Source organism: Capsella rubella, unplaced genomic scaffold (genome assembly GCF_000375325.1).
Source record: "Capsella rubella cultivar Monte Gargano unplaced genomic scaffold, Caprub1_0 scaffold_7, whole genome shotgun sequence".
Taxonomy (NCBI): domain Eukaryota; kingdom Viridiplantae; phylum Streptophyta; class Magnoliopsida; order Brassicales; family Brassicaceae; genus Capsella; species Capsella rubella.
In genome coordinates, this window is record NW_006238917.1 from 6,946,650 (window position 1) to 6,974,448 (window position 27,799).

General features: G+C 34.7%; 9 protein-coding genes, 1 long non-coding RNA gene and 1 other non-coding gene across 11 annotated transcripts; 9 read left to right on the plus strand and 2 right to left on the minus strand.

Annotated features, from left to right (window-relative positions):
- Nucleotides 1-1,463: 1,463 nt before the first annotated feature.
- On the plus strand, nt 1,464-4,416 carry LOC17880907 (ACT domain-containing protein ACR7). Its single transcript, XM_006282539.2, has 6 exons — nt 1,464-1,826; nt 2,356-2,401; nt 2,531-2,645; nt 2,739-2,806; nt 2,887-3,558; nt 3,656-4,416. Exons 1-6 carry the CDS (start codon nt 1,765-1,767, stop codon nt 4,040-4,042), a joined length of 1,350 nt encoding a protein of 449 aa, XP_006282601.1. The 5' UTR covers nt 1,464-1,764; the 3' UTR covers nt 4,043-4,416.
- A 465-nt stretch (nt 4,417-4,881) lies between these two features.
- Nucleotides 4,882-7,804, minus strand: LOC111829683. The gene is made up of 4 exons (XR_002833046.1): nt 7,717-7,804; nt 6,645-6,729; nt 6,427-6,536; nt 4,882-5,208 (listed from the first exon to the last, which is right to left on the minus strand). It is a non-coding gene; the product is annotated as an uncharacterized LOC111829683 (long non-coding RNA).
- Nucleotides 7,379-9,397, plus strand: LOC17879859 (AT-hook motif nuclear-localized protein 2). The gene is made up of 4 exons (XM_006284028.2): nt 7,379-8,129; nt 8,411-8,481; nt 8,585-8,716; nt 8,827-9,397. Exons 1-4 carry the CDS (start codon nt 7,706-7,708, stop codon nt 9,187-9,189), a joined length of 990 nt encoding a protein of 329 aa, XP_006284090.1. The 5' UTR covers nt 7,379-7,705; the 3' UTR covers nt 9,190-9,397.
- A 1,531-nt stretch (nt 9,398-10,928) lies between these two features.
- LOC17878455 (putative F-box protein At4g22170) lies at nt 10,929-12,089 on the plus strand. Its single transcript, XM_006285156.1, has one exon. The coding sequence runs from the start codon at nt 10,929-10,931 to the stop codon at nt 12,087-12,089; it is 1,161 nt and encodes a 386-aa protein (XP_006285218.1).
- A 274-nt stretch (nt 12,090-12,363) lies between these two features.
- Nucleotides 12,364-13,781, minus strand: LOC17880755 (uncharacterized protein At4g22758). The gene is made up of 3 exons (XM_006284295.2): nt 13,297-13,781; nt 12,947-13,151; nt 12,364-12,720 (listed from the first exon to the last, which is right to left on the minus strand). The coding sequence occupies exons 1-3, from the start codon at nt 13,651-13,653 to the stop codon at nt 12,500-12,502; spliced, it is 783 nt and encodes a 260-aa protein (XP_006284357.1). The 5' UTR covers nt 13,654-13,781; the 3' UTR covers nt 12,364-12,499.
- Nucleotides 13,782-15,588: 1,807 nt separating this feature from the next.
- On the plus strand, nt 15,589-17,716 carry LOC17878277 (methylsterol monooxygenase 1-2). The gene is made up of 5 exons (XM_023778662.1): nt 15,589-16,028; nt 16,152-16,474; nt 16,858-17,005; nt 17,095-17,127; nt 17,317-17,716. Exons 1-5 carry the CDS (start codon nt 15,693-15,695, stop codon nt 17,374-17,376), a joined length of 900 nt encoding a protein of 299 aa, XP_023634430.1. The 5' UTR covers nt 15,589-15,692; the 3' UTR covers nt 17,377-17,716.
- Nucleotides 17,717-17,833: 117 nt separating this feature from the next.
- Nucleotides 17,834-17,906, plus strand: TRNAK-CUU. Its single transcript has one exon. It is a non-coding gene; the product is annotated as a tRNA-Lys (tRNA).
- Nucleotides 17,907-19,110: 1,204 nt separating this feature from the next.
- On the plus strand, nt 19,111-21,345 carry LOC111829641 (methylsterol monooxygenase 1-3). Its single transcript, XM_023779359.1, has 5 exons — nt 19,111-19,577; nt 20,246-20,568; nt 20,752-20,899; nt 21,001-21,036; nt 21,149-21,345. The coding sequence occupies exons 1-5, from the start codon at nt 19,254-19,256 to the stop codon at nt 21,191-21,193; spliced, it is 876 nt and encodes a 291-aa protein (XP_023635127.1). The 5' UTR covers nt 19,111-19,253; the 3' UTR covers nt 21,194-21,345.
- A 183-nt stretch (nt 21,346-21,528) lies between these two features.
- LOC111829642 (methylsterol monooxygenase 1-3-like) lies at nt 21,529-23,094 on the plus strand. Its single transcript, XM_023779360.1, has 5 exons — nt 21,529-21,852; nt 22,084-22,406; nt 22,549-22,696; nt 22,838-22,873; nt 22,963-23,094. Exons 1-5 carry the CDS (start codon nt 21,529-21,531, stop codon nt 23,002-23,004), a joined length of 873 nt encoding a protein of 290 aa, XP_023635128.1. The 3' UTR covers nt 23,005-23,094.
- A 163-nt stretch (nt 23,095-23,257) lies between these two features.
- On the plus strand, nt 23,258-25,927 carry LOC17878003 (probable protein S-acyltransferase 13). Its single transcript, XM_023779358.1, has 7 exons — nt 23,258-23,585; nt 24,259-24,484; nt 24,577-24,668; nt 24,990-25,119; nt 25,224-25,309; nt 25,433-25,495; nt 25,652-25,927. The coding sequence occupies exons 1-7, from the start codon at nt 23,397-23,399 to the stop codon at nt 25,778-25,780; spliced, it is 915 nt and encodes a 304-aa protein (XP_023635126.1). The 5' UTR covers nt 23,258-23,396; the 3' UTR covers nt 25,781-25,927.
- Nucleotides 25,928-26,603: 676 nt separating this feature from the next.
- On the plus strand, nt 26,604-27,748 carry LOC17880721 (methyl-CpG-binding domain-containing protein 1). Its single transcript, XM_006285846.2, has 2 exons — nt 26,604-26,644; nt 27,260-27,748. Exons 1-2 carry the CDS (start codon nt 26,609-26,611, stop codon nt 27,746-27,748), a joined length of 525 nt encoding a protein of 174 aa, XP_006285908.1. The 5' UTR covers nt 26,604-26,608.
- Nucleotides 27,749-27,799: the final 51 nt, after the last annotated feature.

Here is a 27,799-nt window from a genome sequence, read left to right on the forward strand (position 1 = left end):
TTTGTTCCTCATCAATTTTGTGGAGGAACATTTTTGTTCTATTGTTCCTCATTTTGTGAGGAATGTAGAGGAATGATGTGGAAAAATGATTCCTTGAAAATGGTAAAAAAATTGAGGAATGAAGAGGAATGTCACATTCCTTCTCATTTTTTTCCTAAATCATGGTTACCAATCGAAGCCTAAATAAGTCTCGAACACCTTCTCCATATCTTCTCACGACACTTTCAAACTTGTTTTGACTATCAAGTTTTTTTTTTCTTGCTTTATTATTGCCTAGTAATTATTAAATCTTCCGTTACTAAATCATTAAGTAAACGGTGACAAGAATTAAATGATTAACAGAACAACGGTTACGAATGATAATTTATGACTAGTATAAACTTGACGGTGAGGGTTTTATGAATATGATTATGTGACAAGATAAATAAATAAAAGAAACTAGCCACGCCGACCAAAGTCGCTCACATGTCGAATGGTACACAGCTAAACACATATGTCCAACTTCTTCGACGCGCCTTCAACTACCTCCCTTTAAAGGGCCGTTTCTTCTTAGTTCGTTCTTACCGTGCTCACATGATTTTTCCACCATTTTTTTCAGTTTTTTTCAACGCGTTTTCAAATTATAAAGATAATAATAATTTACACAAGACTTATATTTCTCTTCTAAATTTCTCAGTTCCAAGCTTACTTTACTAGAATTGAAAGAAAAAAATCAGATGACCAAATTTTATTGTGCTACCAAATTGGTTTATGTTTTGTTATTTCATAAGTGAAGTTGAAAGTTGAAACAATAACATTTTTATATGTGAACTAAAAAATGATTGTAAACCCGAAAAACCATATCTGAGTGTGAACGTGAAAAGTTGGGCGGGAAGACAACCGACTAATCCGCGGGAACAGGGGAGACATCAATGGCTGTTTTGTTTTTTGTTACGCAAATCCCGTAAACTCTTAACGGCGTTAAAATATTTGTTTCAACTTACAAAAACGTCGTTAAATTTACCGTTGACAAAACCCGCGCGTAAAAATCTTACAACTCTCTCACTCTCTCTCTCTCGCATAGTGAGACATGCATGCCACGTAGGAAGGATCCCCCGACCAAAGTGTTCACTTTGTGCTCGGTTCTGTCCATTGTACGGCCGAACCATTGTTTTTTATATATATAAATGTAAATAATTTTTTTCTTTTTTTTTTGTGTGTAGTCATTTTAGTTTTTTGTTTAAGAAATAAAATAGTTAGACAGAGGGAAAAAAAGGGAAGGTGGGTAAAGAATCCAGGAGACAAGAACGGAAAGTCTTCTAAATAAGAAGATTTTTTAGTTTTTTTCCTTTTGAAAATTCTAATGGTTTAGATTTTATTTCCTATGGGAGCCCAGAGTTTTCCACAGCAGGAACAGGTCAGCGTTTCTTGTTTTTTTTAATGTATTTTTCTCAGAGCTCGGTCCTAACGCCTACTTGATATTTTTAATTTTTATATACTTTTTTCTATTTTAATTTTTATATATATATATTACCTTTTATTTCTTATCCTATTAAATTCTAAAGACAGACTTGGAAGTAACTCTGCCCCTGGAGAAAAAAGAAGAGAGAGAGAGAGAGAGGCTCTGTATAAGCACATGAATTGTTCTGGTTTTATGATAGTTTTCTCTTAACATCTAAAGAAGAAGAAGAAAGATTAAAAGGTGTTTGTGTCTGAGTTTATAAGGATTATTGTCTGGAACAAGGAGCAAGAAGAAGAATTAAAGAAGAATAAAAAAAGAAGAAGATGGAGTTATCTGATTGCTCTAATGAATATGAGAAGCTCGTTGTTCGGATGAACATGCCCAGGTATACATCTGTATATTTCTTTTAATCTTGTTTTCTCTTTTCTTCTACTGCTGAACATCACAAAACAAATGATGTTGTAGATTCTTTTTTCTTTCTTCTATGAAGAACACACACAAAATAAAAAGATTCTTGTTCCCAAATATCAAGTTTTTTTTTTCCTTCTACTCTTTGTAAATCGTTCAAAAACTTGATTTCTTTGTTAATTTATTCATCTATGATTGTTATATATTTAACCTCGTAGAAATTAATTTTTTTAATCATCATAAGATGAGTTTTTCTGAAACAATTAAGGTTTTAAAGAATTTTCTGGAATTAATAATACAAAAGTTTCTCCAATTTGTATGGAAGGCTTCGTCATATCCTGGCTTTACCGTCATCTAATAGTATAATAAACAGTAATTTTACAAGTCAATTTTAATTGACAATTTCAATAGATTTTTTTCTTATATAAAAATTGTTCAGTTGTTTGATTCATACACAACAAACAGTGAGTTTAAAAAAGGGTCACTGTCTTTTTGGTCACTTGCAGGGTCGTAATTGACAATGGCGTTTGCCCTAATTCAACTGTCGTCAAGGTTGGTTTTTTACCCTCACGCAACTCCCTTCCTCTGTTTCTTTCTTTCTTCCTCTCTTCTTTTCCTTTTAATTGATAATGATCTTTTTAAATTAAATTTTCTTGTTTTTTTTTTTCCTTTTCTTTAAAGATTGATAGTGCAAGAAGTCCAGGGATCTTGCTCGAATCTGTACAGCTCCTCACAGATATGAATCTCTGGATTACAAAAGCTTACATCTCCTCTGATGGAAAATGGAATATGGATGGTAAATAATCCCTAATCTTACGTTAATTATAAACTAAATTAAGGAATTAATAATAAATCAGTTATTTGATTTTGTATTTATTTATTCTTTCAGTTTTTCATGTGAGCGATCTTAACGGAAACAAATTAACCGACGAGAACTTAATCCGTTACATTGAAAAGGTAAGTTTTTAATTTTCTCATTAATCACTCTTTAACTACAATATTATATCGCTAACACTCGTTTTTTTAATTATTTACAGTCGATCGAGACGTCTCATTACTGTAAAACCGAAGGGTACACCGGTTTAACCGCTCTAGAGTTAACCGGAACAGACAGAGTTGGTTTACTCTCAGAGGTTTTCGCTGTTCTAGCCGATCTTGAATGTGATGTTGTTGAGGCTAAGGCATGGACGCATAACGGTAGGATTGCGTCAATGATTTATGTTAGAGATGGCAACTCGGGAACTCCTATCGATGGAGACTCCGACCGGATCCAACGAGTAGAAGGACAACTACGCAACTTGCTAAAAGCAGACGATGGTTACCAAAACAGCACGAGGACATGTGTTACGTATGGTGGTAACACTCATATGGAGAGAAGGTTGCATCAAAGGATGTTTATGGACCGTGACTACGAGAAGAAGTTTGATTCCGAGAAATCTCCGATCGTCTCGGTACAAAATCTTGAGAAACGTGGCTACTCTGTTGTGAACTTGCAGTGTAAAGATAGGATGAAGCTTTTGTTCGACGTTGTTTGCACGTTGACGGATATGGCTTACATTGTTTTCCACGCTGCGATTCGAACGGTTGGGGAAACGGCGTTTTTGGAGTTCTATGTAAGGCATAGTGATGGACATCCGGTTAGTTCAGAACCGGAGAGACAACGTTTGATCCAATGTTTACAAGCCGCAATTGAAAGAAGGACGGTTAAGGTATGAAACTATGAACAACTCTTGTTCGGTTCACACAACTTAAAACTGATTGGTTTAGTTTAGTAGCTGACTTACAAGTTTATAACTCTTAATGTAGGGAGTGAGATTGGAGTTATGCACTGCGGATAGACCGGGACTGTTAGCGGAAGTAACACGAGTATTGAGGGAGAACGGATTAAGCATTGCTAGAGCCGAAATATCGACTAAAGACGGTATAGCGAGGAATGTGTTCTATGTGACGGATGCAAATGGTAACCTAATAGATCCCGAGATAATCAGATCAATTAGGGAGAAGATTGGGATCAATGATCTAAGTGTTAAAGAGCCGTTCCTGACTAGCTGCCGAGAAGCGGTTGAGAAGGAACAACATCAAGAACTGCAAGATCAGCAAGGACGCAATGGAGGAGGGACAGTGTTGGTGTCACTAGGGAGTCTAGTGATGAGAAATCTATACCAATTGGGTTTGATCAAATCATACTTTTAAACCGGAGGTAACTAACTGGTCCATATAGACCAATTCAATCGTGTGTGTTGATAACCCACGCGGTTGAATTGGTGTATATGGAGCCGATAGTGAACCGGTATGGATTTGGTTATGTTGTTTTTGTGATATCGGGATTGTTTGGTTGTACATAAAAAAGGTGGGAAGTTAGTTAAGAATTTGGTGGTCGGTCTTCATGTTGGACCAATAGGTTACTAGAGGAAGGATGTTAGGTAAAATCTTGGGTAACATTTTTTTTTATAATGTGTACATATTTTATGATATAACCTATGGTTGTTAGAAGATTAGTTTTGTCAATAGTGAATCAGTCAGTGTGTTATGTAAATTACATAATTAATTAAGGGTTAGTTTTTATACGCAAAGGAGACAAGAAGGTCCTACATGTGTGAATCTTATAGATTCGTTTTGTTTTTATAATCTCAAGTTATCTTAGCATGCTTATAAAAAGACTATTATAACTTCAAGATGAAGATAAGCTTTACATGTGACCCAATAAACTAAACAAATAATTAAGACTTATGGTTTAGAAGAAAATGATAAATAAAACTATTGGCCATGAACATTATGTGTCGTCTCTATGACGTAAAACCTACGTATGATTATGACAACAACTATAATGAGTCATTTTGATTATGGACAGATTAAATTAACAAACAAAATATATTCATAAGATATGAGTTGGTGTGTTTATGTGGTGGTATAGTGTTTCAATGGATCATGAAACTGAATTTTAATATATATTTCGAAATCATTCGTATTAATGTTATTATTTATATATGTTTTTTGAAAAATGATGGTTGCATTATTGTTGAGAAATTGAATGAAGTCAAACAAAAACATTTGAAAAATTGGAAAAATCGTACACATGTTCTGTACTTGAATGCTGTGTGTACAGTTCTTTATGTAACGAAATTAGAAAAAAGTGAAAAACGATCCAATAATAAGAAGTTAAAGAGAATAACATATAACAAAAGAATCTAACTTTACTGTGGGCTTTAAAAGCAAAAGATGCAAACCAGCTAAGCATCGTTAGCCAATACAAGGGATACACGTGCCTTCTGTGCATCTGAAACTTGGACCAACCCGGTTCTGTATTTCTGACATGTTGCCATATACCGCCGGTTAAAGCCAGGTTCGCATCATATAACCTTTACACAATAACGAATATGAATATGAATGTGTATATGATATACCTCATAAATTATTTTAGAAAAAAATCTAGTTTGATTGGCACCAATTATTGGAGTCAAAACAAGAAAAGGATCTAACTCATCAAAGTATGTATCATTTTTCTTTCAATTGTAAAAATGATTACAGTACAATTAGTTTTAGATTTACATAATGTGAGACGTTAATACACAGGGCTTATGAGACCCAAATTAGTTACATTGGGCTCCTGTTTTAATTAGTTCATGGTTTATCATGGTGCACAGTTTACCTAATCGCATTTTATAAACCGGAATTATGTAGCACGTTGCAACTCTTTGACATAATATTTATGACTATGAAATATTTCTTATTTAATTAAATATGACATTCTTAATTGATCTATCTTATCTTTATGTTTCTTAGTTAATTTTCTCTTTTTTTTTTTTTGGAAATCGTCAATGATTTTGTGGTCCCAAAATACATATTATATTATTTTGAAATGATTATGATTCATAATCACTTCCATTTCGTTAATATTCAAACAAAAATGTAGTCGAAACCTTTGAAATCTATTCCTATATAATATATAGCGTATGCTTTATATTAGCACATAATGTGATAACATCTTATTGTTGACAAATATAATATTATCACATAATGATACATTGCTTGGTAATTCGAAATGTCAATAATTAGTTTGGTATACAGAGCATATATATATATATATATATACGTGTGTGTGTATATTCAATTCTTAAATTCAAATTCTGAAATTCGCATGTTGATAAATGTATATGTTGAGGATTATATAGATAGATTGGTAGTTGAAAATTAATAATAATACATCATATAATATTCAGAGTCATTTGTGTGAATTATGATACGTCCCAACTACTCCATATTTCTAAAATAGTTTTGGTATTGACTTTGAGCTTTCAGTTTTATTATTTCAAAATTTTATAATTTTAGTCGCTAATCCTCGTATATATATATCGACATGAATTTGTTCACCGTACTATATCTGTCAAAAGTGTATGATTGATACATAAACACAAAGAGATGTACGACCATATACAATTAACAATCTATAGTGTGTGTCCTTCGGAAAATGCTATTTTTCAAGATAAACCGGTTTTTGTTCTTCTTTTTTTTTGTCGACATTAAAATATATTCTTTAAGCTTCTAAATTCAATATAAGATTATGCAATCTGAGGTACCTCATAGATTAACGAGTGACATAGCTTCACTTGGTATAATCATCTTGCAACGAATTGAAGGCACTTCACAGTCATATATCGTATATAATTAAATATAAATATTTTGTTCACTGCAAAATTTGAGAAGATTAAGAACAAATAAAACACTAGGAGCATCAAGAAGACAAAAAAAAAAAAAAAAAAAAAACTAACGAATAACGATAACTAGTGTTGCGTACCATGGTCACATTATCAACGATATAGAACACCAAAATGTAGAATCTGTTTCAAGAGTCGTGCTGCTTTTAAGCTTAAATAGAAGAACTAGAGGACATTTCAAGAAATAAAATTTAGCTAGCATAGAAGTCACATATTTACGTAATTTGTGTCGTCTAGCAATATTTACCATCTATATATATTGTTTGCTAAAATCAAATTTCTGTATATTCCAAAACAGCAATGATATAAAAATTCACAAAACAAGAGAGGAAAAAGAGAAAACAAACTCTCATCTACAGACCACCTTTATCTTTTTATAATAAAAACAAATAAAAAATTAGTATCACCCACTTTCAGTTTTTATTTTTTAAACTTATTACTAACATTTAATAAATATTCTCTCTTTTTAATTTATTAATTTCCCCCATCGGATTCCAGCTAAAAACACGAATTCCCATTTCTATAAATGACAAAAGGATATTATATTTTCAAAGTTAAAATATAAATTATTGTGAGTTGTATTATAACGCCCTATTAAATACATTTCCTTTTCACGAAAACAAATACATTTTTTCTTTTTGGTCTTAATTTATTCAATATTAAATTTAAAAACGGACAGACAAGGAAAAAGTTAGGAAGGAAATGAACTGAAAGCCTGAAACTAAAAATAAAAATATTAAAAATATATATGAAACGCTCTTTTTGAAAGAAAAAAAATCTTTGGTATTTCCAAAAATTCAAAATCAAATATTCATTGCCGTCAAAAACAATATATTTATTTTCTTTTTTCATCTAAACCACACAAGCATAAATAAATCTAATTTTCCTCACTTTCCTCTCAAACATTTCCTAATTCCCATCCAAATAATTTCCAAAAGCTTTTTAATTCTAAGCAAATAGTAATATTCTCTTCAAGAAATATATTATCTCATATAATTTCTTGATGTTTTTCTTCTGATTTTCAACAAAACAATTTTCTTGTTCTTGTTTCTTAAATTTCTTGAATGGTTTTAAGCTTTGGATTTAGAAAATTATTTTAGGTTTTGTCAAAAAAAGTTAAAAAAATAATCCTTGTAGAGATATGGAGACTACCGGAGAAGTTGTAAAAACACCCACCGGGAGCGACGGTGGCGTAACGGTGGTGAGATCCAACGCGCCGTCGGACTTCCACATGGCTCCGAGATCAGAAACTTCAAATCCACTTCCCACCTCCCTCTCTCATCCTCCTCCTCCACCTCCACCGCAGCAAAGCTCCTTCGCTCCTCATCCGCCGCCACCGGCGACTTACTCAAGCGTACCGGTGAAGAAGAAGCGGGGACGCCCGAGGAAATACGACGGAGCAGCGGTGACGCTATCACCAAATCCGATATCATCAGCCGCACCAACGACTTCTCACGTCATCGATTTCTCCGCATCGGTGAAACGTGGCAAAGTGAATTCAGCACCAACTAGTAGTGCTCCTGCTAGCTCCTTCTTCAGACCAAAGTACCAAGTCGACAATTTAGGTAATATAAACTTTGGTCAATCTTTTTTTTTGCTTTTAGTAAATCTTTGTTACATCTTATTAGACTGAATCTTGAGTTCTTGCGACTTTTAAAGTTTTTAAAAAGATATATTTTGGGATCTTTCTGTGTTCTTTTTAAGAGACATGCAAAGAAAGCTTCTTCCTACTAACCTCAACAAGTGGGACCTCTTAAAACTTTTAATACAACTTTTTTGTCCGTACATATACGGTTGTCTATACGTATACATATACGGTAATTAGTATATGTTGTGCTTTGTGAAGGTGACTGGGCTGCTCCTTCCTCTGCCGGAGCTAATTTCACGCCGCATATTCTTACCGTGAACGCAGGAGAGGTCAGCATCACATTTATAATAGTAGTTTTAAGATAATACTATGTGTTTATGTTATGATTTATGAGCGAATTGATGATTAGTGGGGGATTTGGAATTTTTCTAGGACGTTACGCAAAAGATAATATCGTTTTCACAACAAAGGTCTGAAGCTATTTGCGTTTTATGCGCTAACGGTGTGGTGTCAAGTGTTACACTTCGCCAGCCTGATTCATCCGGCGGTACATTGACCTATGAGGTATGGTATTATTCCATCTCAATCACTCTGATTTAGTAGATGATAAAGACCGTAACCAAACTTTTATTTCAATTTATTAACCGATTTGTTTTTTTTTATTACTTTTAAAGGGTCGGTTTGAGATATTGTCACTGTCTGGAACATTCATGCCTAGTAGTGACTCGGATGGGACAAGAAGCAGAACAGGCGGGATGACTGTGTCCTTGGCTAGCCCTGATGGACGTGTAGTAGGCGGTGGTGTTGCTGGCCTGCTCGTTGCAGCTACTCCTATCCAGGTGGTTGTTGGAAGTTTCTTAGCCGGAACAAACCAGCATGATCAGAGACCTAAGCAGCAGAACCACAACTTCATGTCGTCTCCGATGCCGATCATCAGGCCTTTGCCCTCTTCTCTCCCCATCAGTACATGGACACCGCCTTTAGCTTTTGATCCGCGACACAAGCCTTCTCATGACATTAACATCAGTTTGACGTGATTGCTTCCTCAGAGAGCTCATAAATCCTCTGTAGTTCAGTTCCCATATTAGGACTCTATGTGCCAGAGTCTCAGAGGTTCTAGGTGTTATGTTTGGTCTGTAACTTAAGATTGTTTTTCCAACTTTTTAGTTACTTATCTTTTCATTTCACCCTTTGGCTGTAGAAATTGGATCAATTTGCAAATGATTGCGCTCTTAGTGACACCAACTCTAATCCACATAAACAATAACCATCCACCACATCCAAATTATATTTATAGGTATAATTATTAAAATAAAAACTAAACACACAATTATCACCGCCCATGCTTTCTTAACACGAAAATTGTATAATGCTCATGTGTTTTGGACATTTGGTATGAAATGAATTAGCTGAGCCGTATAGTAAAGATGACACTTTTCAACAGCAATATAAATATATGAAAGCAAACCATATTGATCAGAAAAGAAATTTTGAAAGTGTTACACATACACACATAAAGGGTTATATATTTATCACCTCGCACACTAGTATTGCATTTTGGCCATGCTTTGGAAAATTTGTTATGAGTTAGCTATAAGCCATTTGGTAAAAACATGATACTTTCAAAAGCGATCAAAATAGATGAAAGCAAAAATTATTTGTGATCGATATGGTTTGCTTTAATCTATATATTGCTTTTGAAAGTGTAATGTTTACTAAATAGCTTGGCTGAATCCTTACCAATTATAAAGAGCACGGACAATATGTACAATACGGTATTGTCAATACAAGTGTTAAGGGCCCTGCGTAATCACTAATTCCTAGGTAGGACGGTCTGGTTTTGTTTTTGTATTTTTGTATATCTTCAGTGTGCAATTTTTTTTTGTTTTGTATAAATAAAGAACTTCTAGGGTAAAAGAAAACAAATAAGCTTTACTTATAATGTCGATTTTTTTTTGGTTAAACAAAATTTCTCTCTCTCAAATTGTCCATGGAGATAGAGGAGAAGCGTCTCGCACGACACACACCCACCACATCCTGATCAGGGTGTTTCAACATGGTTTACAGGGATCACAAGCTTTACTTATAATTATTAAAATAATAATCTGCAACTAAATACGTACGTATCAAAATGGTTGAAAATTTGATAGTAATTTTGGTGTCATACATTTGCTATGTTTTGTGGTAAATTTAGGAGTTTTGCTAATCTACTTATATATTGTTTTGAATGTATAACTCATACCTTATACCTCTAACTCATACCTTATAAAAACCATATTTTTCAAGAACATGACTAGTGTATGATATGAAAATTACTACCAACTTTTCGACCATTTTGATACATGCTGTGTGCAGATTATTATTTTAGGAATTATAAACTAAAAAGAGAATTTTTTTAGTAATGTACATGTTGGGTGGTTATTTACTTGGTTTATCTAAAAGAAAAAGGATGGATGCGATGATTGTAACTACATGTAAAATACTATAATATAGAGGGAAAATGATGGATCGTAAATTACATGCAACTATTATCATTCTTTTTTTTTTTTTTTTTTTTTTTTTTTTTTTTTGTAACGCTTATTAGATATTGTTTCGAAGATTGTGTATACGAACGAATCATCATTTTCGTTAAATAGTTATTTTTGCCTGATAATTCGAGAGATGCGTCAGCACTCTCCTAGATATTGCAAATATTTTGTTATGTTATTAATAGGGAACTTCTAGGGTAAGTAAAAACATAACATATTAACAATCCTCTCTCTCTCTAAAATTGTCCATGGAGATAGAGGGGGAGAAGCGTCTCATACGAGATACACCCACCACATCCTGGTCCGATCTTCCTCTAGATCTCGTGATTTTGGTATTCCAACGTCTCAGCTTTGCTAATTTCCAAAGAGCTAAATCGGTGTGTTCGTCTTGGTACTCTGCTTCGAGACAATCCGTGCCCAAAAACAATCAGATCCACTGGCTGATTCTCTTCCCTAAAGAAGACAACAAGGACAACAACTACTCATGCACGCTGTTCAATCCCGATGAGAAAGACAAACATTACAAAACACAAGATCTTGGTGTTGAGTTTGCAAATAGACGTTATAAGGTGGCAACCTATGGAAGCTGGCTCCTAATAAGAGATACTCTGAAGGAGATGTACCTTGTGAACCTCTTTACCAACGAGAGGATCAATCTACCTCCTGTAAAGTTATTACGGGAAGATTATGAGTTACATACTACAAGTCGCGAGAAAAAGTGGCACAATGGTAGGATTAGGTCTGTGCTATCCCCTGTGTTTTGGATTGACGAGGATACCAAAGATTACGTTGTTATTTGGGGATTTGGAATGTGGTGTGTGGTCTATGCCAAGAAAGGAGATACCTCGTGGAATAAGATTCCGGATATTTCTCAGTGTTACCACATGGTTTACAGGGATCACAAGCTTTACTTCCTAAACTTCAATGATGTTTTCAAAATCTTCGATTTGTCTGGAGAGATTCCACAACTAACCTTTCAATGGATGGTTTCTCGGAACAAATGTGAGTCAGTTCGTCAGCCGAATTGGGAATGGAACAGTTGTATCACAAGACTTGTAGTCACATTGACAGGAAAAGTCCTCAAGGTTGAACAAATGTGGGTAATGAAATCTAGTACGTGGTCCTTTAGGGTTTTGGAGGTTTATTCACCAGACCTCCAGAAGAAACAACAACGGAGGATTCATTATCTGAGAGATGAGTCGATTCTTTTGGATCAAGGCATCACTGTGCTCGCCAATGACGCTGATGGATTCGCTAGAAATACCATCTATTTCAGTGATGATAGGCAAAAGATCATGTTTACCTTCAATCTTGGGACACAAAAGACGGAGCCGCTGCACACATTTGATATTTCTTCATTTCAATTCTCTGGAGCTCAATGGTTCCTACCTAGTTTCACGCTTACATGATATTCTTGATGCTCTTTAATTCAGCTTTTCATTTCTCTTATTCTCTCATGCAGATTTTAATAATTTTTTCATTAGTTCTTCATTAACTTGGCTTGCTTTTAATTTCTTTCATTGTTTTAGTTTTTAAAGATTTTGTAACACAAAAATTATAAAACCCCATAAACCAAATCCAAATTCTAAAAACCAAAAACTATAATCCAATCACTTTAAAACTTGCAAATTTGGAATCTATGTTCAATATCCGGTAACAAGTATGTATGGGAAATTGGGAACGTATAATAAATCTGTAAACTATATATATAGCACAGTTTTTTATATAAACAATGAAGTGCTCTTGATTATTCTGAAGCAACAACACAAACTAAAATATTTTATGTGCCACGCTCAAAAGTGTACTTTGGTCTTCTATCTCATTGCACACATACCAATATGTTCCATATCTTTCTCGTTCTCCTTATGATTTTCCCAATGAACTGAGCTATGCACGATCCGATCAAATTTGACGACGGAATAAGGCTAGTTCTCACCGGAGCTATCTTAGTGAACGAACCTCCGGTTTGATCATGAGCTTTCTTTCTCATGTAGAAGCTTCTACTTCCTAATTCTCCGATTATTTCTCTTTTCTCCAAACCTGAAAAAAAGTTACATCTAATTTAATACAATCCCTTTGCTTTATTGTATAAGTTCACTCATCACTCATGAATTATGTGATTTTATATTTTGTTTTGTTTCAGATGGTCGTTGGAAGTTTAAAGCTAAACTAAATATTTTAATCCAACCTAACCAATCTAATACACACATCAAACTGAAAACAACTGGTTTAACTGTTAGCATCGAGTTATGTAATAATATCTTACACTGGATGCTGAAATGTGACTGATGCAATTCGAAAGCAGAATCTCGATGGAGCTTCGGTGTTCGTCCTTCTTCGCAGTACTTATCCACTACGATCTTGATCGTTTCTTCGACATTGGAACTCAATTTAACCATTGCTCTTACAGGTCCAGGACTTCCTTCTACTGCTACATTGATTACTACTTTCGGTGCTTCTCTTTTATTACCCTGATTTTATTTGGTTTCCAATAAGGTTACATATGTAATATTAAAAAGTATTAGGCAAATATTGAAAACTCTTATAACTTTGTGGACTAGATGTAAATTTATTTTACAGAGTTTGAAATCATGAGTTTGAAAAAACGAGTCTGACCTCTTGATTGATCGGAGATGAAGACGACGGCGGCGAAGATAAGCTCGTTAACGTCGGAGAAGAAGCGAAAACCTCAGAGCGAATCCTAGGCAAGTAAACGATCGGTTCAGATTGAGATTCTTCCGTCTGCAAACCTCTCATCGGAGACGGTCGCCGCAAATCACTACTGTCTCCTTCACGGCGACGATTGATGAGGCTCGGCTCCGAGAAGCTTCTCTCGAAAACGTGTTTCGTCGATTTGGAACGATTATTCTTATCGGAAACGCACCGTGAAGACGTACGTCGACTCGTTCTAGAGCTCCGGCCACCATTTCCAACGGGAGTCGGAGCTTTTCTCCGGTGAATCGAATCAGACATTTTTGATGAGTTTGCTTAAGGAGAAGAAAAAATAAAGAAATTGAGAAGGTTTTGTGTGAGTTTGCTTGGCAAAGAAGCGAATTAAGAGAGTTTATTCTCTCTGCTTTTGCTTTACTCTTTCTATCTTTGTGTTTTCTTTCATTTAAGCTAGCCGACCAAAAATAAGAAAATATTTTTATTTTTATTTTATTTCATGTCGACATTATAGTATGATATCTGATTCTTACGTAGTAATTTGTGTTTAATCAAAATTTTAATAGTAATGTGTTCTTGATTGGTATAAGTCTATTATAAGAAAAAGAAAACTTGGAAAAAAAAGAAGAAGAAAAAAATCTCAAAAATGAGTTTCTTGATGCATCGTTTTAGAAGATTACTTGAGAGACTCAGAATCCTATAAAGTGTTGTTATAGGGAACGAAACTATTGGATTCGCAGAAAATTCGACACGTTAAACCAAGACAACGAGAATACCCAAAACCATTTTTCGTAAACACACACAATTAGGTGATAGTGAGAAGAAGCACATCAACACTATACTAATTTGGGAGTAGTAATACATAGAAAACACATAAACAATTAGTATCTAACTCGTTCTTTTTTTATTTTTTTGACGAAAGTGCTGAGTGATGGAAATATATTATAAGATGATGATAAACTAAAACAAGATTCATCATCAACAAAACGTCAAGAAACCAAGATGATCGTAATAAAAAAAAACAAGATTAGTGTGTGTACATGTGGCTGAGATTGGTCCGAGGTTTGTTATCACAGTTGAAAGAAATAACTTTTGGGATTCTTATAAAGTCATTTTAACGAATGGTGTTTGGTCGACTTCTCTCTTATGCCATACGCACTCACGTTCGTTCACGCGTAACACACTTGTTTCCCAACCAAGTATTTATTTAACAACGATCTTTTGTATATTTGTATTTGTAACCCAATTTTTTTTAAAAATATATAATTATTGTTAAACTATACAATAGTATGTATTACTACATATTAATTAGTAATGCATTAAAATATCAGTTATTGTCATGACGAAAATTGTACGACTTTAGATTTTCAAATGTAACGTCACGTTTCGTGATGTGATACCATTCTATATTTTACTTATATATACAATTGGCCAACAGGCTCATTTTGTTTCAACGTTTTTCTTTATGCTGTCTTAGAAATTCAGACACAGGCCACAAAAGTCATATAACATATCCATGAATTTTCCCACAAATACATATCCGTGACCTATTAATTAGGGTACGTTGTGTTGTCAAATAAATTAAACAATCTGTATTATGAACGAACCCCTCGAAAGAAAATTAAATAGAAACAACATGTTACATGTTATGAGCTTTTGTGTCGTTAGTTCAAACCAGTTGAATCCATATATATATATAGTCGTGCCATGTTTTGAAAGAATCGTACGACCTTCTTTGCTTTGACTGAAAACAACGTACCAAAGATAATGAAAGAAAACAAGACATTTTTAGATTTGTAGTTTTCTTTTATTGGGCTAACACTAATTTACGAATGTGTGTACTTGAAGAGGTTGAATTTAAAAATGGGCTTTAGTAGGGCCAATTTTTTTTTTTTTTTTTTTTTTTTTTTTTTTGTAATAGAGTTCATAACCGCAATTAATTTGGTTTTTGGACATTTAAACTCGATTAATAACGTTAGAGTTCTATAATCTTTTAGGCTTAGGCTACATAATTTTCTCATAGGGAAGATTCAAGATTGATATTATTAGATTCAGTTTCACGAGAATATTACACTATGTCATTGTCAGGTAACGACAACAAACAACTTATAACGAAAAGTTCGAGACACGTTAGTGAAGTTGGTTTATTCCGGTTTATATTTTAAAGCAATCAAACCGATAATAATGCCACGTCATCAGTCTACATTTTTGCCAACTCAGTCTTCTATAACAGACAAAAAAAACAATCCAGCCACTGCCAACGACGACGACACTCACACACTCTCTCTCTCTCCGACACAATCCCGTCGCCGTCACCGGAGGGAACGAGTTTGTCGACTACTACGATGATCCCTTACGCCACAGTCGAAGAAGCGTCCATAGCGTTAGGACGAGACCTCACGTGGCTGGAGACTCTCTGGTTCGATTACTCCGCCACCAAATCAGATTACTACCTTTACTGCCACAACATCCTCTTCCTCTTCCTCATCTTCTCCCTCGTTCCTCTCCCTCTCGTCTTCATCGAACTCTCTCGATCTACCTCTCATTGGTTCGATCGGTACAAGATTCAGCCCAAGGTGAAGAACTCCTCCTCCGATATGTTCTGCTGTTACAAAGACGTCATGAAGATGTTCCTTCTCGTCGTTGGTCCTTTACAACTCGTTTCTTACCCTTCGATTCAGGTATCAAAAAAAGTTTTGTAATTTGATTTCAATCGCTTCTGATCTTGGAATTGATGATCTGCTTTTATAAGATTTGATGAACCAGATGAATCTTTGGATTGGTGTTGTTGTGTGTTTAAACAGATGATTGAGATTCGAAGTGGGTTGCCTTTACCATCGTTGATGGAGATTGTGGCACAGTTGGTGGTTTACTTCTTGGTAGAGGATTACACTAACTATTGGGTTCATAGGTTCTTTCATTGCAAATGGGGTTATGAGAAGATTCACCATATTCATCACGAGTATACAGCTCCTATTGGATATGCTGCTCCTTATGCACATTGGGCTGAGGTTTTGCTTCTTGGCATTCCCACCTTTCTTGGACCGGCGATTGCTCCTGGTCATATGATTACCTTTTGGTTGTGGATTGCTTTACGGCAAATCGAGGCTATCGAAACTCATAGCGGGTGAGGAAGACATTGGTGTTGTAGATAGCTTTTCCTTTTTTATCAAGTTTCTAGCTTTTTTATTGTATTTCCTTGTGTCCTGCATCATATCCACTTTTGAATTTAGTTTATAGTGAGTTGGGAATGTAAATGTGGGATCTTTCAATAGTGGCTCAATTTTTTGGTGGGGCTAAGGTAGCCTTTTAGATTTTGAGGATTCTTTAAGAACTGCTTAGATAACCTTTTGGTGAATATTCCTATTGGCTAAGGAAGAGAGTATCCTTCAAATGATAAGTATCTTCTCTGTTCAGAGAAGTATATGACCAATATGATGTTTGCTTGCTTGGTGGATGAAGCCTGTTTCTCAGAGGATATTAGTTGAGTTCTTTCTTTTTCTCTTGTAGGTATGATTTCCCATGGACTCTGACAAAGTACATTCCGTTCTATGGTGGAGCTGAGTATCATGATTATCATCACTATGTTGGAGGACAAAGCCAAAGCAACTTTGCTTCAGTTTTCACTTACTGCGATTACATCTACGGTACTGACAAAGTGAGTGTTGAAACTTTCAGTTCCTTTCCAGATAGCGTCTACCAATTCTTGATACATTGACAATGTGATTATATTGTTACTTTCATTAGGGATACCGGTTCCAAAAGAAGCTTCTTCAACAGGTAAAAACAACTACTCCCTAAACTGAGACTGCACAATATTTAACTTATCTCTCAGCATAATTATAAATGCACTATCAATTGCGAGTTCACATAACGATTCATAGTTTTATATCCTATTGATAATATGGTTTTTCTTGATATTTCATTTGCGTAGACTCCTCTACTTAATGTGTATCTTTGGAGTTGCAGATCAAGGAGTCGTCCAAGAAGAGCAACAAGCAGATCATCCGGGGAGAGAAATTCGATTAGTAAACCTGAAACTCCTCACAAGGGTTGAAAGTTTCTAGAAGATGACTGTTGAAGCAGCCACAGAGCTTTAAAATGCTCCATCCTTATGACATTTTCGATCTGAAGGTTTTCTTTAAAATATGCAAACTCTTTTGAGATACTAGAATATTGTTTGGTAGAGGGAGAAGATGAAAAGGAATGATCAAAATCCGAAACTGTGTTGGTGAGTTTTTTTACCTGTCTTTGTTTCTTTATCCATATCCAGAATTTGGAATAGGTATGAATTGTTAGTTATATATAGAGGAATGGTCTTGAAATGTATAAATTTCTTTGCCCTTTTAACAAGTCCAGTTTCCTGAAATGATAAGACTATGAATTTCTGTTTGAATTAACAATTTGTTCTTGCCAGATTGAGATTAGTTGATAATAGATTAAACTTGTGAAATTATTTAGTAACGTCGCCAAGCCTATCAACAAAGCCCGTCTAGCTCAGTTGGTAGAGCGCAAGGCTCTTAACCTTGTGGTCGTGGGTTCGAGCCCCACGGTGGGCGTTTCTTTTATAAACTATGTTTTTTGGGGCTATCTCAGAAAATATAGTGTTTTAGTGTTGCAACTCACACCAATACAGCCACACGGCAATTATAACAACAAACTCCACGATTTTAAAAGGAACGATACCGATAGATGCATTGAATATTAATATTCACACTTGTAAAGGAACAAAACCTAATTGAAAAAGGCCGAAACTAACGAAACACACGCATTTAGTGAAGCTTTCTCACCAAACTTGAAAACAGTTTTAAGTAGACATCATTTATGTATGTATAGATCGTAGTAGGTACAATAACTTGTTATTAGTTGTTACCAGTACCAACCATGAAACAATCTCCTTCTCTTTCGTTCTACTATATATGTCGTCCTAAATTTACCATGCAGACGTAGTAAATATGCTGGAAAAGAAATCACTCTCCATAATCAGTTTTCTTATCCACAAAAATTATATATTTGGAATTCTTGATATCTTGAAAATTTTGATCCGCTCCATTGATTTTTTTTTTTTTTAAACAATAAATATGCATGTGAGCTTAAGAAACGCATTTACAACACGTCATAATAACTTTACAATAATTCAAGGACATGGGGTAGTGGTTGTCAGGTTTCATATAATCTGAACTACTTCAATGAGTTTATACTCTAAAACTAATCCAAGAAAAAAGGCTTTATTGAAAATTAATAATATTAGGGTTGCTCACTCATATTTTGTGTGTTAACGATTTTTTTTTCTTATTCTATACGTTTGGTTCACTGTTCCGCTAACACGAGAATATAATTTCATTCCGTAGGTATTTAAGAAAATAATGAAAAAACTTAAGCAATTCAATTTTTTTGTCCATAATGATTCTAAATGAAAATTTGCAATAAATATTTAGGAAAATATTATATATAACCAAAAACTAACAATCTTATTAAAAAAAATGCGTTCCGTTTTAAATACTAAAAGATGAGAAATATACAGTAAAGAGATAAGATATCATTTGTGTTTTACTAACAAAGTTACAAAAGAAAAAGAAAAAAAAAACACAGAAAGATTGAGGACCCAATTTGGCGGACTCATCAATGGGGAAAAAAAAAAAAAGAAACGTACCAAACCAAGCTCTCTTTTTTTTGGAAAATATTGAATAACAACAAAATAGACGAAATTTAAATTCTTTGACATCTGTGTGCATTTAAAATAATTTGTACACCATCCTCATATACATATAGGGTCCTCAAAACATACTCAAGCCACACACGTTATGATCACTCTTGTACTATGAGTTTAACTCCTAAATAGTGCTATACATAAAGTGATAAAACACACAAGTTAATCCAGAATAACACAACAGTCTCACGCAAACATGATCCCTTATGGCACTGTTGAAGAGGCGTCCGTGGCTTTAGGACGTAACCTGACTAGGCTCGAGACGGCTTGGTTCGATTACTCAGCCACCAAGTCCAATTTCCATGTATATTGCCACACCATTTTGCTTCTCTTCCTCGTCTATTCCCTCGCTCCTCTCCCTCTTGTGTTTGTGGAATTGACCGGCTGGTTCGAACAGTACAAGATTCAGCCCAAGGTTAAGTATTCGTTGTCTGAAATGTTCCGATGTTATAAACAAGTCATGAAGTTGTTCCTTCTTGTCGTCGGCACATTGCAAATCGTTTCTTATCCTTCGCTCCAGGTTAATTATTACCATTTTATATTTCATTTATTCATTAAAAAATACCCTAAGATATTATATTATTTGATATATACATGTGTATGTGTATAGTATTCCCTATTTTTAGTGTTAGTCTTGCAACTTTTTATGTGTGAATTTCAGTTATAAACTTTTATGCTAAATTTAGGGTCATGTAAAGCAAACTGCAAAAGAATCTATTAGGTGATGTCAAAAAAAAAAACTATTAGGTAAAAGTCTCTTTTTTTATTATTGACACATGTAGATTTTGCCATTTGTAAAGAGATAAAATATAATTTTACACGTCACACGTCATATTTGAGTTTTGTTTTGTTCCATTTTCAAGGTTTAGTGTTGATTATTTAGTATGTATTTAATTTTTAAAAATTTATATGTAGAGAATTTTTAAGTGGCAAAAAATGGCAAATCTACAAAGTTATTAAAGAAAATGGCTAATCTATAATATTTAAGTGAAAAAGCATTTTTTCTTACAATAATCCTAACCGTAAATTCAAATGTCATATTAACACATGTATGCATATTCCCCTTGTTTTCAGATTTTGGATTTTATTTGCTACATTTTTTTTGTTTTGTTAATGATGATGTTCTTAAACTATATGTACTCAAAAGTCAAAAGGAAGATTAATGTATATGTTTATGTCAATTTACAGATGGTAGGGATTCGAAGTGGTTTGCCATTACCATCGTTAATGGAGATAGTAGCACAGCTAGTGGTTTACTTCTTGATAGAAGATTACACTAACTACTGGCTGCATAGATGGTTGCATTGCAAATTGGGTTACGAGATGATTCATCGAATCCATCACGAGCACACATCGCCGATCGGATATGCATCGCCGTATGCACATTGGGGAGAGATCTTGATCCTTGGGATCCCAACGTTTCTTGGACCCGCGATTGCTCCTGGCCACATTATCACCTTTTGGTTATGGATAGCTTTACGCCAAATAGAGACCATTGAGACTCACAGCGGGTAAAGCTTAGAAAAGATCTACAGTATAATGTCTTAGGATATCTTTTGAAAATTGTGAACGTGTTATCTTTCATAAGTGCAAAGATATATATTTGACCTCTGAAACTATATATAATGTCACTATCGAAACAATGTTGTTTATAACAAAAAAAAGAAAAATGCACTTGTTTATTTTGTTTGCAGATATGATTTTCCATGGACTCTGACAAAATTAATTCCATTTTATGGTGGAGCTGAGTATCATGACTACCACCACTACGTTGGAGGACAAAGCCAGAGCAACTTTGCTTCAGTTTTCACGTACTGCGATTACATCTATGGAACTGACAAGGTGAGTGAGTGTTGAACAAACTTCAGTGAAATCAATTCTTGTTACTTGCTTGCATATTTTTTTCAACTAAACATTGGCCAATGTGTTGATATACATATTAGGGCTATCGAATCCATAAGAAGCTTCTTCATCAGCAGGTTAGCTTTTTATATATAGCTTCATATATGTGTGGTCTTCTTCATAGTTTATTTTATTTACGAAAAGTGAGTTTTTCTCTTCTTCTTTTGGGGCGAATCTTATACGTTGAAGATCAAAGAGCAAGCTGAGGAGAAGGGTGGAACGAAATTTGATTAGTACTTTTTAAAGAGGGTTGAAAAGTCTCAACAGGTTGAGATAAGAATAAATAAAATGTAAAAATAAAGTATTATATGATCTATATTGTCGCTCTCTAACAATGATTAAAATATATATATTTTAAAAATAATATATATGAACCTTTAAGGGTATCTAATGAATGAAAATGCTCTTAGCCTTTCGTTGTACTCTTCCTTTCATGTTTCTTTGTTTTTGAATTATTGATCAATATTATATTATAATCGTGTAAATGATTATACATTCTAACTCCAAAACATTGTGTTGTACATAATAAACAAAAAATAATAATCTAGACACAATAATCTCTTCTGAATATGATCCCTTATCCAACCGTTGAAGCGGCGTCCGTGGCGTTAGGACGAAACCTGACCTGGTTGGAGACGGTTTGGTTCGATTATTCAGCTACCAAATCCCATTTCTATGTATATTGCCACACCATTTTGCTTCTTGTCCTCGTCTTTTCCCTCGTTCCTCTCCCTCTTGTTCCTGTGGAGTTGACTGGTTGGTTCCATCGGTATAAGATTCAGCCCAAGGTTAAGTTATCTGTATCTGATATGGTCAGGTGTTATAAAGATGTCATGAAGCTGTTCATTCTCGTCGTTGGCACATTGCAAATCGTTTCTTATCCTTTGATCCAGGTTACTATAGTTTTATGTTCTTATTTACTAATTAATTGAAACAAACGAACCAATCTTAAGTGTTAATTTTGCAACATTTTAATAGTTTATCGTTTAGTTTTAATCTTCTCCGGCTGTTTTTTTTTAGTTAAACACATGACCCATTATTTTTGGGAAATTCGAACGTTACAAATTGTGATGTTCTTGAAATATATATACTCAAAAGGAGATTGTATATGTGTTAATACACAGATGATTGGGATTCGAAGTGGATTACCATTACCATCTTGTTTGGAGATAGTAGCACAATTAGTGGTATACTTCTTGATTGAGGATTACTCTAACTACTGGATTCATAGATTGTTGCATTGCAAATGGGGTTATGAGATGATTCATCGAGTCCATCACGAGTACACATCTCCGATCGGATATGCCTCCCCGTATGCGCATTGGGCCGAGATTTTGATCCTTGGGATTCCGACCTTTCTTGGACCGGTGATTGCTCCCGGACACATTTTGACCTATTGGTTATGGATAGCTTTACGTCAAATCGAGGCCATTGAGACTCACAGCGGGTAAACATTGTCCTGATCAAACACAAACTCGAGAAACACAATCATAAATATTTGGATTTTGAAAATTCTGGACTATAATATATGTCACAATTGGAGTATATGTGGTTTTATTACAAAAATGAAACTTTTCATATTATTGCAGATATGATTTTCCATGGAGTCTAACAAAGTACATTCCATTTTATGGTGGAGCTGAGTATCATGACTATCACCACTGCGTTGGAGGACAAAGCCAAAGCAACTTTGCATCGGTCTTCACTTACTGCGACTACATATATGGAACTGACAAGGTGAGTGAGTGTTGAACAAACTTGACAATGAAATATCAAAACTTTGTTCCTTGCTATGAAATATTTATCAACTCTTGTTCCTTACATTTATATTAATAAGCATTGACCAGTATTGTTGTTACTCTACGTTTATGTAATTAGGGATATCGAATCCATAAGAGGCTTCTTCATCAGCAGGTTTAACATTCTCAACTTCAGATCATTAGAGTTAGCTTATTAGCTTCATAATTGTGACCTTATCCACGGTTCATTTATTTTTGTTCTAGGTTAAAGAGGAAGCTCAAGAGAAGAAGAGAGGAATGAATTAAGATTGATAAAGATTAACAATAATGTTTTTTATTAAAATTTTAATTTCATTGACGGTTCATTATGACGGTCGCCATAATGTTTTTATTTAATGCGTATTATTTACTTAGTTATTGTATTGGTTAATTAGGATCTACTCTTATTTAGTAATAAAAGACCACATTAATGAGATACTAATTGTTTATTTAATTTTTGGGGGCAAAATATAAAATAAATTGTTCTTCTTTTTTTTTTTTGTAAACAAGGAAAATTATCCATGAAAATCAAATAATTTTTCAGCTCAATTTCACCCAAAAGTTTATAAAATCTCTTCCTCAATTCAATAAGGGTTTGCTTCATATTTTTTCTCCGACCAAAAGATTCTGTCTTTTATATTTTCTGAAGAACTCCGACAATGGCGTGGAACGTATTCAAGTTCTGTACAGCACTTCGTGCCTTAGGTTCGATTATGATCGTAGTTGTCATCGGGATCATCGGATTCACATACTACGCCGTCGTCGTTGCGAATTACGGACCTTCTCTATTGATCGGTGGTTTCGATTCGTTAGTAGCTCTTCTGGTTCTTGCTTTGTTTCACTTCCTGGTAAGCTCAATTTCTCCTTCTTCTTCTAGGTCAATCTTAAATTTTGAATCTTTTGTTTGTTACCCTTTTGAGATCTTTGCTTTTGATACCCTCTAGATCTCTGATATGTATATACTTGATCAGCTGGTTGGATTATGCCTTGGTTGTTAAAAGTTGTAATCTTTTGGGTTCTTTTAGATTTCACCAGTTTACACAGCTTGGCTTTACTTTGATGATATTGAGTCAAAGTTTTGCTTTCTTGTATACTAGTTTGAAGCTATACATGGAGATAATGTAACTTATATGTTGGTGTTTTGCCTTTTCAGTATCGTATCGGATTCGTATTACATATACTAGAATCTAAATTTGGGCATTAGTTTCTTTGTGTTTTTTTTTTGTGGTAATATGCTCAATCTAGCTGGTTGTGTGGATTTAGATTTATGACGGTTGGATTTCAAGTACCAGTTATGGTATCTTTCACTTCTTGTAATACAGATGGCAATTGAATTAGGAAATCATGGATTCTATAGGCTAAGCAAGCAAGCAATCAAGTAGTCATCTTTTTTTTTTTTTGGTTTAGCAATCAAGCTGTTGGTTTCTCATGTCTTGTAATAGATTATCTACGTTTGAACTTCTATGGAGAAATAATAAGGATGCAAGGACTCATTGTTGATGATTGTTGTCTTCTGTGCAGCTTGTAATGCTATTGTGGAGTTATTTCTCTGTTGTTGTGACGGACCCTGGTGGTGTTCCAACGGGTTGGAGGCCAGAACTAGACATAGAGAAAAGCGATGGAAACCAACATTCGACTGGAGTAGCTAACCAGGCACCTTCGGTTGGAGATTCCTCGTCTCATGGTGTAAGATACTGCCGAAAGTGCAATCAATATAAACCGCCTCGTTCTCACCATTGTTCAGTATGTAAGTCCCATCAATGTGTGATTATTTTCTTGGAATCCAGCGGAGTATCTCTTTTTCTAGTTGTGAAAAAAGCTTTCATCTTGGGGTTTCAGGTGGAAGATGCATACTAAAGATGGACCATCACTGTGTTTGGGTTGTAAATTGTGTTGGGGCAATGAATTACAAGGCTTTTCTCCTATTCTTGGTATGTCCACTTATCATACCATCACTGAATGAAGTTGAATTTGGCTTACAATTATAGTTACGTGATTATACATGGATATGATTTGAACTTTAGTCTTGTGATGATTGTTGAAACGAGGGAAATGCAAGTAGTTTCTTCTGTTGTGTTTAATACTAACTGATTCACTTTAGATCCATGCTTCTGATGTTTATTGACACAACCCATCCTTCCACATGTACCGCAGATTTTCCTGAACTATTTCCTTATACACTATCAATCTTGATATGTTCTGTTCATTAATGTCGCCATGATCTAATGCATTCCCAATATGTTAAAATGCAGTTTTACACATTTCTTGAGACAACAGTGGTTGCAATATCACTATTGCCAGTTTTCCTCGTATTCTTCAGTGATGGAGATGGTGACATAACCGTTTCACCAGGAAGCCTAGCAGCCACCTTTGTTGCATTTGGTGAGTTCAAAGATATATATCTCAATTTGCTTGTTTGTTTCAGAACACCTTGATGTTACCACTTCTTCTATCTGATTCAAAACCTTCCCTCGCTTGTTTGCCAGTATTGAACATAGCATTTGCGCTCAGTGTCCTAGGCTTCCTAATTATGCACATAATGTTGGTCGCTCGTAACACCACAACTATTGAGGTAAAACAACTCTCACTTGGTTTTGCTCTTAACTTGGTGTTTCTCAGGGATCTCCGTGCATGCTTAGGTAATGGCAATAAACTCACTGACTAAACTAATGGGTTATTATTATTTTTATCTCAGGCATATGAGAAGCATACAGTTAACTGGCCTTACAACCTTGGTCGTAAGACAAACTTTGAACAGGTTTTCCCTCCATCAACTTTGTCCGCCTCAAAAACTCTGCTTTTATGGTCGATTCTCTGAGTTAAAACAAGTAGTTTCCGGCTAGTGAAATGAAATCATTGGACATATACACAATAAAAGATTTGACAAGTTTGTTTCTTTCTTTTGTTGAATCAGGTATTTGGAAGGGATAAAATGTACTGGTTCGTGCCATTGTACACTGAAGAAGATATGAAGAAGTTGCCATCACTTGGAGGGTTAGACAATGCGAGCAGGTCGGAGACAGAGCCACTTCAGTTGCTATGACCTTATAAACTTGAAAATTTTGGAATTAATTGAACTCTGCTTTGTGTATGTATCAATATACCTTTGTCTTGTGTATTACAGATTAGTGCCTTTTCTTGTGGAATATATATCTCTTTCTTCTTTCGTGCAAAGAAACGTCTTTCTCAAGTATCTTTACACACAGCAAACATATGTTCCTTTGATTTCTCTATAGATAATAATAACCATCATGCATTGATGATATCTATCTTCATTACTGCTAAGTCCAAGTGTTACATCAAATAGCAGTAGATATATCATATATAGAAATAGAATCACCACTCCAACTCCAATGGTTGTAAATCTCACACTATACCAGCCTTGCACAACTGAGACTTACTAATGATTTCTTCTTTTTTTTTTGGTCAAAGTACTAATTAATGATTTAACTAAAGGAAAACAATTAAAATTAAAATTAAAATTAAATTATGCCCATGTTTAGAAATAAATCCTTGGAAATATTACATAAATGGTATGCCTGTAATAATTAACTAATAATATCATGACAACTGTAATTACAGATTACAGTTTTGAGAAGGTGTTATCACATTACACAATATATAAAAAAAGAGTTAAAAAGACAATTGTCTATTTCCCCAAAAAAATTTGCTCTGAGATTTTTGGAAAAATCTGAAATCATTATTCAAGGTATCATCTTTGAATCACTATCCTCTTTGGTTTTGGTTTTGTAACTGTAAACTTCTCAACTTTTTGGAGTTTCTTGGTTATATTGTAGTGATTGTTAGGGCTTGAAATTGAAAGATTTTGTGTGTGTGCGCGTGTGTTTACAGTGAACCTGAAGAAGTGGAGATGGACGCCAAATCAACGAAGTTAACAACCCGTAAGGTAACACACACCACTAAAACCAAAACAACTTTACTTCACACACACTTCAACTTTCTTACTCAGAGATCTTATGGATAAATCGTTAGGGTTGAATTTGCACCTGTACTTTCTCATATATAATCTTAAGGTCTTGGTCTTGTTTTTTTTTGTTTTCATAGATAAAAGCTCATCAATCTATTGAAGATAAGTTTTGCTAAATCCGTTGGTAACCAGATAGATATTCATCTTAAGGAATTATGCTTTCAAAACCCTCTTTGCCTAATCAATGCATGTGCTGCTATGTTGTGAAATCATTTAGTTATCTTCTTCTTTGGTTCTTGTTCTCAGAGATGCTTGTCAATATATAGCTTTTTCTATAAGAAGAAGTCTTTCCTATGTTATATATATCTTTTGTTGAAACATCTTTTCTATCTACGGTTTGTCTTGAAAGTGTTTGTGTTCTCTAGGCATGTTTTCTCGTCTTGTCATAGATTAGACAAGCTGTGTGATCAACTTTTTTTTTGGATTTCAACCTCTTGTAGCATGGTTCTTGTCTGATTCTATTTATCCAAGTAGCTTGTGCGTATGTGAGTGTGGTTCTCCTTTTCACAGAGATTCCATATTTTTATTGTGCAGAGAGAAGCTAGTACTTCTTCAAAGAGGGGTACTATTGATACCTACGCTGTGCAGTGTGAAACATGCTTGAAGTGGAGAAAGCTTGATAATCAAGAAGAGTACGAGGAGCTCAGGAGTAGAATACACGAGGAAAAGTTTGTGTGCAACCAGAAAGAAGGTATGTCCTGTGAAGACGATGCTCGAGAACTAAGATATGATACCTCCAGAACATGGTCCATTGACAAGAATGGTTTGCCTAAGACACCAAGAGGGTTCAAGAGGATGTTAATTATGAGAAAGGACTACTCGAGATGGGATGCGTACTACGTAGCTCCTACTGGGAAGAAGTTCAAGACTCGCGCTGAGATTGAAGCCTTCATTGAGGCCAATCAAGAGTATAAGTATGCAACGCTTGGAGATTTCAATTTCATAGTCCCAAGGGTGGTGCGAGACACTGTCCCTAGTGGCATACCTGTCAAGAACCCCAAACCATCCAAGAAAAGCGTCTGAGTCTACAAGCTTCTTATGCTGTTGAAGGTGTTCTCGGAGTGATTTGGGATC

Excerpts from the sequence above, each read along its gene's own strand:
- LOC17880907 (XM_006282539.2), top strand. The coding sequence starts at position 1,765 with ATGGAGTTATCTGATTGCTCTAATGAATATGAGAAGCTCGTTGTTCGG. Across the intron at positions 2,646-2,738 it reads TGGAAAATGGAATATGGATG|TTTTTCATGTGAGCGATCTT; the intron begins GTAAATAATCCC and ends TTATTCTTTCAG. Across the intron at positions 3,559-3,655 it reads TTGAAAGAAGGACGGTTAAG|GGAGTGAGATTGGAGTTATG; the intron begins GTATGAAACTAT and ends CTCTTAATGTAG.
- LOC17879859 (XM_006284028.2), top strand. The coding sequence starts at position 7,706 with ATGGAGACTACCGGAGAAGTTGTAAAAACACCCACCGGGAGCGACGGT. Across the intron at positions 8,130-8,410 it reads GTACCAAGTCGACAATTTAG|GTGACTGGGCTGCTCCTTCC; the intron begins GTAATATAAACT and ends TGCTTTGTGAAG. Across the intron at positions 8,717-8,826 it reads GCGGTACATTGACCTATGAG|GGTCGGTTTGAGATATTGTC; the intron begins GTATGGTATTAT and ends TTACTTTTAAAG.
- LOC17878455 (XM_006285156.1), top strand. The coding sequence starts at position 10,929 with ATGGAGATAGAGGGGGAGAAGCGTCTCATACGAGATACACCCACCACA.
- LOC17880755 (XM_006284295.2), bottom strand. The coding sequence starts at position 13,653 with ATGTCTGATTCGATTCACCGGAGAAAAGCTCCGACTCCCGTTGGAAAT. Across the intron at positions 13,152-13,296 it reads CATCTCCGATCAATCAAGAG|GGTAATAAAAGAGAAGCACC; the intron begins GTCAGACTCGTT and ends AAATAAAATCAG. Across the intron at positions 12,721-12,946 it reads GTCACATTTCAGCATCCAGT|GTTTGGAGAAAAGAGAAATA; the intron begins GTAAGATATTAT and ends ACTTTTTTTCAG.
- LOC17878277 (XM_023778662.1), top strand. The coding sequence starts at position 15,693 with ATGATCCCTTACGCCACAGTCGAAGAAGCGTCCATAGCGTTAGGACGA. Across the intron at positions 16,475-16,857 it reads GCTATCGAAACTCATAGCGG|GTATGATTTCCCATGGACTC; the intron begins GTGAGGAAGACA and ends TTTCTCTTGTAG. Across the intron at positions 17,006-17,094 it reads ACATCTACGGTACTGACAAA|GGATACCGGTTCCAAAAGAA; the intron begins GTGAGTGTTGAA and ends TACTTTCATTAG.
- LOC111829641 (XM_023779359.1), top strand. The coding sequence starts at position 19,254 with ATGATCCCTTATGGCACTGTTGAAGAGGCGTCCGTGGCTTTAGGACGT. Across the intron at positions 20,569-20,751 it reads ACCATTGAGACTCACAGCGG|ATATGATTTTCCATGGACTC; the intron begins GTAAAGCTTAGA and ends TTTTGTTTGCAG. Across the intron at positions 21,037-21,148 it reads AGAAGCTTCTTCATCAGCAG|ATCAAAGAGCAAGCTGAGGA; the intron begins GTTAGCTTTTTA and ends TATACGTTGAAG.
- LOC111829642 (XM_023779360.1), top strand. The coding sequence starts at position 21,529 with ATGATCCCTTATCCAACCGTTGAAGCGGCGTCCGTGGCGTTAGGACGA. Across the intron at positions 22,407-22,548 it reads GCCATTGAGACTCACAGCGG|ATATGATTTTCCATGGAGTC; the intron begins GTAAACATTGTC and ends ATATTATTGCAG. Across the intron at positions 22,697-22,837 it reads ACATATATGGAACTGACAAG|GGATATCGAATCCATAAGAG; the intron begins GTGAGTGAGTGT and ends TTATGTAATTAG.
- LOC17878003 (XM_023779358.1), top strand. The coding sequence starts at position 23,397 with ATGGCGTGGAACGTATTCAAGTTCTGTACAGCACTTCGTGCCTTAGGT. Across the intron at positions 24,485-24,576 it reads TTCTCACCATTGTTCAGTAT|GTGGAAGATGCATACTAAAG; the intron begins GTAAGTCCCATC and ends TTGGGGTTTCAG. Across the intron at positions 25,120-25,223 it reads AGCCACCTTTGTTGCATTTG|TATTGAACATAGCATTTGCG; the intron begins GTGAGTTCAAAG and ends CTTGTTTGCCAG.
- LOC17880721 (XM_006285846.2), top strand. The coding sequence starts at position 26,609 with ATGGACGCCAAATCAACGAAGTTAACAACCCGTAAG. Across the intron at positions 26,645-27,259 it reads CGAAGTTAACAACCCGTAAG|AGAGAAGCTAGTACTTCTTC; the intron begins GTAACACACACC and ends TTTATTGTGCAG.